The sequence below is a fragment of the Lytechinus variegatus genome, chromosome 5 (genome assembly GCF_018143015.1).
Source record: "Lytechinus variegatus isolate NC3 chromosome 5, Lvar_3.0, whole genome shotgun sequence".
NCBI lineage: Eukaryota > Metazoa > Echinodermata > Echinoidea > Temnopleuroida > Toxopneustidae > Lytechinus > Lytechinus variegatus.
In genome coordinates this window covers 40294030-40306423 of record NC_054744.1, presented here as the reverse complement: position 1 = coordinate 40306423, position 12394 = coordinate 40294030, and the positions used below count along the sequence as shown (strand labels likewise).

Genomic DNA, 12394 nt, shown 5'->3' with positions numbered 1-12394 from the left:
AGATGCGCGTAATCCTTTTATACAAGCAAAAGATATGACAAAAGTTATGACAGGGGGTAGCAGTCATAAAGTTTGTCATATCTTGTAGTACCAAATATCCCAATACCCTGCCGACTGTATGTCAAGCATATAATGATATTATTTAGATCAGATTGTGGTATTAGTTTCACTCATCATCCATGACAACTTTCAAAATTATTTTTTCATGCTACAATTAGTTAGGCCCTACATATTAATTCCTCCTTTTTTTCTCTGTTTTTCTTCTTTTTCTACTTCTCCTCTAAAATCCTTCACAGCTCCCTGTCTCCCTTTGTAATTAAGTGCATCAATATTCGCGTAGTTACGCGATGCCAGCAACTGTATTGGGGATACGCCCTATCTGTCACGGGGCCTTCCTATTGGCTAGAAGGGCTCCCACTGGGAACTAACGATGATTTTGATTGGATTGCTTCCGAAAAGATGGGCGGGAACTTTGTGAGATATGACAGGGAAAAGACAATGTTCAGAATACTGATTTGTGACAATCATAGCGGTGTCACATCTCGGAGAGAAATGACAAAATTTATGACAAAAGTTATGACAGTGTTCCAGAATACCACCCCTGGCATTTCTTTTCTTATTAAAATATCGCTATTCAAGTGTAAGACATCGGCAGTTATACTTTTACAATTATGTAGTTACTTATATGGGTGTTTGTATTCTTTTTTTCCTTCAAATTAAGCATTCATGTACTTTTGATGTCCAGAGTAAAAGTAATGATTAGTGATTTGTTTATTTCTTATTTCAGGCTGAGGTCAAAGGTCACAGGGAAACGAGAAAGCAAGAACACTGTAAGTACCACAAACTTTGTAACAATATCAATTGTGTAATAAAGTGGAAGGATAGATATTGCTCAGAAACAATATTTGCATGCATTCTTCTTGAGACTGGCATACCTTTTGGATGACAATGGGGGAACATGCCCATCCATATTCTTTGATTAGTGTCCAATGACCAAATAAGAAAAAGACAGGGAAGCTGACATACCCATGAACCCTGAAGCAGATTAATAATAATAATATAATACTAGGCATTTATATAGAGCCATCTATCTAGAAATATTCTCTTCAGAGGCGTACAAGCAAAAAAAAAGACTAATGGGCGTTGCAAGAAACTTGGGATCAGTTGCAAGTCTATTTTTGTTCCCTTAATCAATTATATATCTTGCAGTTAATTGCAAATTTGTGATTGATTGCTAATCTGCTCAATGAAACAAGGAGTGTAATCTGATTTGCTATAATTAAAAGTGATCAATAAATTGTAAAATTACAACAGAATATTTGCAATTGATTGCAAATATTTTCTTGCAACACCCACCTAAGAGTGTTTGGATGAGTGTCTTTGTGCCAAGAATTGATACTGCTAGAAAAGGTAAGATTTCAGTTTAGATTTGAAAGTCTGTAATGATGATATGATTCTTAAATCTCATGATAAACTGTACCAAAGAGAAGGTGCTGCTGCATGAAAGAATACATGGTGTACCATGAAACCACCACATTCTTCTTCTTCGCCATGGAAACATTTAGAAGGGACCAAATGAGCAATTCAATAAATGAAGCCTTAGGCTGCTTGAAGATATATTCCTTGATTTCAAATTAACACAAAACTGATATAATCTGATGATAGTTTGATATCAGCTCATATTGCCCTGTCTATTTCACATATCCACACAAAGAAACAACAACAAATAATGGAATCAAGGATCACAAACTTATGATTATCTGCATCATGTCTCACAGCACACAAAAATTTTGTGTAATACCTTTCATTTCCTTGTCAATAGACCTCTGAGGATGAATGGAGTAAACTCAAATCAATATTCCAAGAACAATGCCAGGAATCATACAGGTAAACAGAAAATAAGGGGTCACATTTTTCATGGATTATTTTTACGATTTATCCAGACTTCAAACAAATTTAGTACACACTTTCTAGAATGTATGCTTTTCATCTTTTTGATATTTGTGACAATGATTACAAATAGCTTTATTGAAATTTTGATCATAAAATATGCTCTGAAAATACAAATCAATGTGATTTTGAAAGTTCCATGTTAATTGTCATACAGTGAATCATGTTAAATGATTATGATATCAAACAAAATAACCAATTACAATGCAATATCTGTCCCGAGATTAATGCTTCATGGGCATCTTCCACATATTTTGAAGAAATATTTCTCTTCATGTTTATTTTTTGTTAAAGAATTTGGAGTGAATTCACAAGTTCAGAGCTATTAGAGGAATTCAACATCAATCTAAGGGACACATCACCTTCAGCTATGCTCAAGAATGCCACTGTAAGTCACATCTTTCACTCATAGTTTGCAAACTTTGTGTAGTCTCTCATTAATTGTGTGTTATAAATAGCTAGTCTTACAATGTACCTTTTGAGATAACTATCAATAATACAGAGAATAAATCAGCCTACAATTTTGCTTGTATAGAGAAACTAAATTGTTTTGAGAGGAAAAGTAGTTCTTTACCTACTTGCTACTTGTTATAACAAAAACTAACATAATTATTATAATTATTGTGGTATAATTGTATTGAGTAGTGATTAGTGTTTTATTATTCCAATTGGTCTTAATTTCAGGACTACACTGATCATAATGTTGCATTGTGGGTTAGCAACTTGGCCAGATTTAGGTACTTATGGCATGAGATGGCTGCTGGTTCATATCTGCTTTAATATCTCGATTAGTTTTAATTCGACAGCTTTCACCAACGGGCATAGTGGCTCAATGGTAGAGCGTCCGCCTCATGAACGGGAGGTCGTGGGTTCGATCCCAGACCGAGTCATACCAGTCTTATAAATATGGGACCTTCTGCCTTCTTGCTAGGCGCTCAGCATTTAGATTGGAGAAGGGTAATAATAACATGTTATGTTATGCAGGGCCCGCTGGTAGAGCAGTTTCCTAACTGAAGTGGCTACCCTGGGTAAATAAAACATTATTATTATTATTATTCCTTATCTTTCTCTGTGTCTATCTCTAGGCATGGGATTCCATAGATATTGAGGAAGAGACAGAAGAAGGAAAGAAAGTTTCATCTAAAATCCGTCTTCCAGTTCAAGTAAGCTTCCTCTCATCTTCACACTCGTTCTACGCTTGCTAATTTAAAATATCTGCCATCATTTGTCATTTTTCTGTGTTATATTTTCATTCATTTGAGTCTATATTTTCATTTGAAATGCCTCGTAGACTGATATTATTTTGTTTTAATTTTTAAAGGGGAATCCATTCCAAATTAAAAGTTCTTTTATGAGGACATTAAACAATATGCCACCTATGTTTTATTATGATTATTGCTACAGCAGAATAGGTACTTAAGAGAAAACCACAAATTCCCTATAATTAAGTACATGGCCCTTGGGACTGTTGTCCCTACCACTGGTCATAATTTACTTACCCAGTTGCCAATTTGAAGTGTAAATAGTCTTAGGGATCTAAATTTTGAAACAGCTATAACATTTATATTGCTTGTCCAATTTCTTTTAAATTTTTACCATTCTCTTTTACTTATTTTTCTCCTCTTCTCTTTCACACAACATTTTATGACCAAGGTTGGATTCCCCTTTTAAGATATTTTTCAAATGTTTTAAATCTTTCCCTGGGTTACTCTCTCTCTCTCTAGTCTTCTTGGTATGTGCAATCATTACTGTATGGATTGTGTGAAGAAATCAACAGAATAGGAGGTCATGCACTGTCCAGGTGAGCTAGGATGTATACAAAAAAATAGTTGCATATAACTTGCAGTATCAGTATCAAACATCCATTTTTTATCATTATTTATTTGAGTTTTATTGGTTTTACAATCACAAACATAATCAAACATTCATTTTTTTAAATGAGTTTGGAGATGTTCAACACAGTACTGTTTTTTTTTTTGCAGTTCATTTGTTTGTCTGTCTGTTCATTTGTTTGTTTGTTTTGCCTACATGTATGAATGGAGATACTTTTTTTATAACCATTAGTTTGAAGCAAGAGGAATGTAATAAAACACAAGCATCAAATATTACATAAATGTATTGTTTTTATGTGATAAAGGTTGTATGTTACCTATGTATGTAACCTTTTCAGAGACACAAAGTGTTTTTTCTGTATAGTTTATGTAGCCAGTTCCCTACCATCTGTCAAATTATTTTTAGATATATACTGTTTTGTATACCAACCTAATACAGTGTCCCATACAAAAGTCTTTTTCTTGCCCACATCCGATCCTAATGTACATTACACACAATATCTGACAGTGAAATTAATCATCAGATTTTTTATTTGTTCTAACTCAGGAATATCATATCCCAGCTTGTGAATACAACCAGCACTGGACTTCTCAATGCATACCAGTCTATGCTTGATGAAAGGTCAAAGTTCAAAGGTGATGGTCATTCCAAACTGACCCAACCCCAGGCTCTTCAGCTCCTGTTTGACGTGAGGTTTATCGGTAGCGTCATGTCTGGAAGAGGCGAGGATAAGAAGGTATTTCTGCTTTATTGTTGTTTATTTACAAACATAGTTATCAAAATATGTATTGTATTTTTTTTTTATTATTCTGTATTTTGTTTGATTTATTTATGTATATTTTTTTTGGGGGGGGGGGCTTCTAGCTTACCACAATCTCTTGATTTAACGTTGAAGATTTCCCTCTTTATTTTTTAGTTTAAGAACTTCTCATTTGGAGAAGAACATTTCTATTTTAGATAATATCTGTATCGAGTTATTATTTCATTTTCAGTATTTGTTTTATGGTCAATTTAAGTCATATTGAGAATTTCAATCAAATAAACCATTCCACCCCTCCCCCCCACAAAAAAAAACAGAAAGTATCTTCCGTCTTGACATAATTGAAATGCAATCACTGACTCTCCCAGAGTTTGAATTACAACAAACCAACCAAAAATTACATGTTGCATCTCCCCATTATGCATGATCCTTAGTAACCTCTACATCCTACAATGTATTATATGCATTCATTTTATTCTGGAATTGGTTTAATAAAATCAAAATTATTTCAGATGTATTCACGAATGAGCTGTCAAGCACTCTATGAAGATAAAAAAAGAAGATAATTCAATTCCAATGGAATTTGATTGACATGGTGTACATTACTCAGGAAATGCCATTATGAAATTTACACACTCAGGTGTGTAATTGACAAGCTTTGCAATTTATTGATTGCAATCTACAAGTAATCTACAATAGGGTATTTCATTGGATTGGATTTTGTAAACAAGGAGGAATGTGATATTAACATGAAGTGAAAGCTTATGTTTGCAGAGAGTTCCTGCTGAACTTATCTTTGAGGGGAGGGTTTCATGAAGCAACATGTGAGTGATTCTCATTGTTAAACTTGCTCTGAACCAATCAGGGGCAGGGATTTTAGTAATTTATAACGTTTGCCAGTTAAAATCACTTACTATTTGATTCATGAAATTTTCCCTTGATTTCAAGTTATATTTTTAGATTTTCCCTCTGTTGAATGTAATTCAATTACTTTTAGATAGATAAACATTCATTTTTGTGTGGAAAGAAATGATCACTTTAATAATTTTGAGTGAATATACTGAAGACAATTTTCATCTGTAATATGATTGAATATTCCAGGATAGATTTGGTCAAATTTGTAAAGAGCACAAGTTAGTTCAGACCCTAAAAAGACCCAAAGCACAAGTTTTATGAAACAGCATTGGAAAGCAAAGTTATAATTGACCATTTGAATTTCCCTCAAGCATTGCTGGAATATGGCTTTACCTCATTCAATTCATTGTAATGTTTGCTTTGTTTTGTTTTTAGGAGAATTCTAGATTTACTGGCCAGCTTCAGAGATTGATAGACCTATTAGAAGGGTTCATTGACCCCTTTGACCTGGATGTATTCACCCCTCATATGACTGCAAACCTCAACAGACATGTCCACAGAAGTTCAGTAAGTCCTTTTTATGTTAAAATGCAAAAAAAATGAATGAATGAATGAACGAACGAACCAATGATAAATAATAAATAAATTAATTAATAAATGAATATATAGATAAATCAATCAATAAATGAATAAATATATAAATAAATAAATAAATAAATAAGAGGAAGATTAACAATTATGACCCAGTTTTTTGTTTTTTTTTTTCAATTTTGTCAGTTGAAACTGATATTTGTGCCATCCCATTTGTTCTTTCTTGTGAGTTTGGCAAAATAGATCTCTTTATGCTCTTATATAAATATTTTTTATTCAAAATATGAAAATAAGTAAAGAAAATTTCATGCAAATTGCTTCAATTATCATTAAGGGAAGGAAGAGAGAATGAAATAAAATACTATGGAAGGAAAATAAAAGTTCACGTTAACTGAACTTTAAAGCTGAAAATTTTCAGAATTAGACTCTGACTGTTTATCTCATTTTTCATTGACCCCAACTCCACAGCTTCTTTTGGGATTCTTGACCAGTCCGGACCGTCATATGTTCTCTGGTCATCGGTCGTCCAGTGCCAGCTATCAGGAACAGCACAACGTCCTGCCGCTGACCACCAAACAGGTCCGATTCAGCCTCCTGCCTCTCAGCACTACCACTACACCAGGTAGCAAGATCACACTACAACCTGCTGTAAACAGACAAAAACAACCACAGGTCAGTCACACAAGATTATATAGTAATCAGTTATGATGGTCTAAAATCCAAGCTAATGTTGGTCTTTAGGTTGGAAGGCAACCTTATCCAGAAATAAGATTAAATACTGCATAAGTGATATGATGAAAACATCACCTGGAAAGAAGATTGAATACTTCATAAAGTAATATGATGAAAACAATGGAGCCTTGAGTTTGAACATCAATATCATTTAACATTAGACATTCTTTATGCTTTGTATCTACATCGATATTAAAATTGATGATATTCTTATTGTTGAATTGAAATGCATTTCTTGATGTTTATTTTATTTTAAAAGTTAAAACTTTTTTGACATCATTAAACTCTATTAAACAGTCTATTCTCCTGGTCAATAGTGATAAGAAGATCATATCTAAATGGAGTCCTAAAGTGTGCATTTTATTCAAAAGAAAAAAAAACCTTTAGCATTTAAGCATTTTCATAATTTGAGATGCACATAAAATTTGGCATGAAACAGTTCACACTGGCCTATTAAAGGTAAGACTACCTATGTATATATAATAATAATAATAGGCATTTATATAGTGCCATCTATCTAGAAATATTCTATTCCGAGGCGCGTTGTTATCATTATTACCCCGGCTTTAGCTCGAGCTGCCTCTCAGCGCTCATGCATTCAAGGAATTAATCCTACCGGGTACCCATTCACCTCACCTGGGTCGAGTGCAGCACTATGTGGATAAATTTCTTGCTGAAGGAAATTACGCCATGGCTGGGATTCGAACCCACGACCCTCTGTTTCGAAGTCAGAAGACTTATCCACTGGGCCACAACGCTCCACCTAATATACCTAATTAGACCCAAAGAGTTAGTGTAATAATTCATAAGTGTGGAAGTAGGCATATTCACTCTAGTTTCATTGCTTAATGTGGTCATGTACACATGTATTAAGCCTTGATAAATTGATTCCCATCAAATTTTTTTGGGGGGGAGGGGATGGATACAAATATTGATTCACTTTACTGATTCTAGACTCTGGCTTATAATTTTCACCTACCTTTGTCTACTTAATCTCAAGAGGTTATTTAGAAGGAAAATTAATTTCTTTGTCCTTTCTCTCTCTTTCTCCTCATTCCCTAGAAACCCTCAATGGAAAGATCATCTCCAATGGAAGCGATTCTTCACAAGTCTCGTTCCTCTCCAGCATCTCTCTCGTCTCGTCTCAGCTCAAGTCTGAAATCTGGTTGGCTCTCTAACCTGGGAGGACAGTCTTGAATTGAAGATTGTTTTTGTAAAAGAAGCCGGCCCCAATGGAAGCAATCCTTGAGTCTTGTTCTTCTGCATCTCTCACGTCCATCTCAGCTCATGTCTGAAATCTGGTTGGCTCTCTAATCTGAGAGGACAGTCTTCAATTGAAGTAGACCAAAATATCAGTCTATTTTTGTCCGGGATGTGCTTCAGTCAGGGATCTGACTCCGTGGCATCCCCTCTGTCAATAGACCAAAGTCTGCCATTTGACTTATAGTCCCGTTGCTTCGCATGACGCTAAACTACAGTGTCTATGGAGAAAAGGGTGAGCTACCTACGTCACCCTCCTCGATTACTGCTTAATTCCCCCTTTTGGTGAGGGAAACAGAGCACAATAATGTTAATTTGTTAATGAAGAATGTAGTCAGCTTACAAGCATCCTGAAATATGTGATTTAAGATCCAGAAATTAAATTCCTAGGAGCCGGTGTTGGTTTCCAACGATCGATCGTCGTCATGTTTCATTTTGCAGTTTGACCATATGAATGCCCTAGCCAATCACATTCGTGTTACCATTTTCAGTTTATGATGACTGAAAAATTAAATAATACAGCAACTTAAATCAAAGACAAATTAAATATATGGTGAAATACGAGGGAACCTTCATAAAAAAGGAATGTTTGTTCAGTCAGCAGGATCTCCCAAAGTATGAAGTCTTATATAATGTAGGAGAAGACAATAAAATGATTTGACTACATTTGATTAAAGAACTGTCGGTATCTGAAGAGTGTAAAAAAGGGTTTGCCACTATTCATCAGCCAGAGCGTATTGTACAACGCCTACTTAGCTCGATGTACGCAAGCAAATAGGAGGTTGAATGTCAAACATTCATACCGTTGCTCACAAGACGTACCATTCAAAATGCACAGTTGCACAGCTTTAGGAAGTGACATCACAATACGATTTAATTCATTGCGCTGAGTAAAAATGAAGGTGCAATACGCGTATAAGCCTGTTGGCTAAAAGCGCAATGCTGCCCTAGGTCATGTGGGCTTGTGGGATTTTGCTTTTTCGCTTTCAGTATTTTTGCTCCCTTTTCATTGATTACTGCAGGGAAAAAATTTGTTTTTTCTTATTTTTGCTAGATTCCGGGGCGTTGTACAACACAAATAGAGAATATTCTTATTCGTGCAATGGTGCGAGATTTCGCATTTGGTGAAAGAAAGAGATGCTCTATTTAACGAGGCTAATGCCTCGTTTAATAGAGCATCTTTCTTTCACCTCTTGCAAAATCTTGCACCATCGCACTCATGCCTATTTGCTATTTGTATACTCATAATGTTTGTAAAAGTCACTATATAATCTACACAGGAAAATTGTAAGAATTTAATCAACATCAACGTTTGAAAATATTTAGTGAGGTACTTTGTATCACATCACTGGGAAAACTGTTCCAAAACCTGGGTCCTTCAAAAGCTATTGTTCTCTGAGTGAGGATAGTGCGAGTACATGGAATGTGATAAGAGTCACTTTGCCGGGTGGGATTCGTATGTGGACTAGATTTTTCCTTTGAAACATAGGCACAAATATATCAGGCAATTTATCTTTTGAAAGCTGAAACATGAATATTCACAAATTTGAAGTATTTTATTTTTGAAAAAAATAAGGGAGTTGTGTGGGAATAATACCCAACTTGGTGCCCAAGACTCTATTTCTTCGAGCTTAATTTTGATTGCAAGTTACAAGCTACTGAAAGGGTACAATTTTTAACATGCTGAGGAAAAATTTGTCATGGAACTCTTGCATTCATTCAAGTGATATGTAAACACAGTTTGGCTGAAAATAAATTTTGATAATATTGTAGAGTTCTAGCATTCTGTATTTCATTGTTCTTTTTTCCATTCCACCATATTTTGAAAACATTTCATATTTGATGAACAAGCAGAGGTTTTTGACTGCTCATTCCAATGAAGACAGTGGAATTATTTATAGTTAAATGGTTATTTTTTTTCAAAATCTAAACAATATTCCAATCAGAATATAGAGTCTTATTCTTTCTGTCTTTGTATATGTACATTTCCTTTGGTATTTATTCTTCTTAATAAGGCTAAGGAGGTTTCTGCACTGCATTTTCAAATTATGATTTTCATTTTCCATTGTTCTTTGCCATTTAGGATTTACATAAGTAAAAAGAAAATCTACTTCTAAACATATGCTTGAAATTTATGAAAAAAAAATAATTGATTACAAAATAAATACATTTATTGGTAAAAGTGCCTGTGTGTAGGAAAGTTTTATCTCTATTTCAAGATTTTCATTTATATGAAGATGATTTGCAATTAAAAAAATATGTACAGACAGAAGTGTTATGATGATTGTGTTATATATGTATACTTAATTTGGGGTTACTGCTCGTCTTTTATGACTGTTCCAAAACGATATTTTATTCTAGCAATGAATTCTGATTACAAATACGCCATGGCAACAATATCGGGTAGCCTTTTTCAATGATGTCGAAATGAGGTACTTGCATGAGTAATTTGCTTTAAATTTCTATGGTAGATTTTTATTGTTTTCATGTTTTTATCTCAAAAAAATTTCCTCCTAGGTTAATTCTTTTTTTATCTGTAGACATTTCCATTATGGAAAATTAGTGAAGTATTGACTTCATTAGAATTTCTTCTAAAAAAGTAATATTTTTTGGTTAGTTTCGCGATTTACTGCAAGCATGTGGTTAGGAATGCCTACAATAATAATAATACATATGTATGTCCATTTATACATTGCAGTTACTATTTGCATATACTCAACTGCGCTTTGATACTTGGTATCATATTATTACCCGGCTGTAGCTAAGCCACCATACTATAATCAATGAATGTGAAAATGAAATAAAGCATATATTTTATAATAATAATATCAAACAAATTTAGAGCAGAAAGGCAAGTTCTCCAATATTGGTTATTATCATTGCGTCATGATTGAAAACAAGGAAAAGTATGTCACAAGCAACAATGGTAATAATGATAAAGATAATGGTATTGCACTATTGCTGACTGTGGTGGTGGTGGTAGTGGTGGTGATGTTGATGAGGGTAATGGCGATGTGGTGTGATGGTAGTTTTGATGTTAGTGGAAGTTTTGGTGGCGTTGGTGGTGGTGATGGTCACATTGTTCATGTAGGTGATTATGGTGATGCTGCAGAGAATGATTATGGTGATATTGATGATGGTGTTGATGAGAATACAAATAACTGATGATCAAGATGATGATGGGGATGATGGTGAAGAATATGAGAAGAAGGTGGATGGTGGTTTGTGTTGGCATGGTGATGGTAAGCTGAAACAAATTCATATCGTCTTCAATTGTATTCAATGAAAACAGACTGAAATCCCTGAATCATTTTTAGTTGCTGTTCTGAGCACTTAAACAATATCCATCTCCCTACACCCTAATTTCTACAAAAATATGAAAGATACTGTACATGCGCATGGTGCTTCCCATGGCCATTCCCCCCCCCCCCCTCCCCCTTGAGGGATGAGAGAGAGGGGGAACGGTTGCATTAAGTATCAGGGTCATTGGTACTCAGGCCTGGACTAATTGGCCTGGACAGCTAGACCAAATAGCCCCTGGACGTTATAAGAGGACCTGGATCTCTTCAACAATGAGAGGGGGGTTTGTTGTGAAAGGTTAGCGTCGGGTCATGACCTTGTCAGGTCAAATTATGGCTGGAGGTTTTTACTAGCAAATCTCCTGATCCGAGGACTAAGGTACTATTTTGTTTGGACACCGTCGGTATGAGGGCAGACTGGGTGGTTTGACCCGACTCGCAGATCAATATTTGCTGCTCAAATTTGCTTTTTAACGAAAAATGATATCCTGGGGCCTGTGCTGTGCGTCCTAAAAATAGCGTGAACATGATAATTGGAGAAGGGGTCAGTGTTCAAAACTCGCTTCTTGTGGTTTTATCAGGGTTCAATTTTAATGAAGTCTCTCAAAACGATAATATTCACAAATGATCATTAAAACATGAATTTAATTTCCTTTAAACAATCGGGGTAAATTCTTAACTTGAACTTCGCTGGCTTAATTCAATACGAAAATAATCATACCTGTGCTCCTTGGGCTACTTTGATAAAGAACTGAAGACTTTTCAAAACAACTTTGCCACTATAACTACCACGGATGCTTATGGGCTCAACAGCCAATCAAAATCAAGGATAACAATTGTTTCCATGATCGTGTTTCTTTGTGAAACTGGGTCCCTGCAAGTAACTACGTGCTCCATTGCCTACCCATGACACAGGCCTATACATTTTCCAGTTTAAAGTCATATGGCTCATCAGTCCTTCAAATTTAAAGTACAACTTCATGCAGGAGTTATTGAGTATTCATAAAGCAGTCTTATTTAAAAAAAAAAAAAAGCATATCAAATAGAACAAAAAGGTTCACACAAGAAAGAAAATACGTAGGTATATGTATATAGTAATAATCAATACTCGCTG

General features: G+C 34.8%; 1 protein-coding gene across 2 annotated transcripts in view; it reads left to right on the top strand.

Moving 5' to 3' along the window:
• The window catches only part of LOC121416138 (conserved oligomeric Golgi complex subunit 1-like), a 34009-nt gene extending 25949 nt beyond the window's left edge, over positions 1–8060 (top strand). For both annotated transcript variants that reach the window (XM_041609612.1, XM_041609613.1), the window contains exons 20-28: positions 788–830; positions 1823–1887; positions 2245–2338; positions 3036–3113; positions 3675–3751; positions 4330–4519; positions 5834–5965; positions 6458–6661; positions 7784–8060. In XM_041609612.1, the coding sequence (XP_041465546.1) occupies positions 788–830; positions 1823–1887; positions 2245–2338; positions 3036–3113; positions 3675–3751; positions 4330–4519; positions 5834–5965; positions 6458–6661; positions 7784–7918 (1018 nt within the window). In that variant the 3' untranslated portion in view covers positions 7919–8060. The remainder of the gene's footprint in view (positions 1–787; positions 831–1822; positions 1888–2244; positions 2339–3035; positions 3114–3674; positions 3752–4329; positions 4520–5833; positions 5966–6457; positions 6662–7783) is intronic.
• Positions 8061–12394: the final 4334 nt, after the last annotated feature.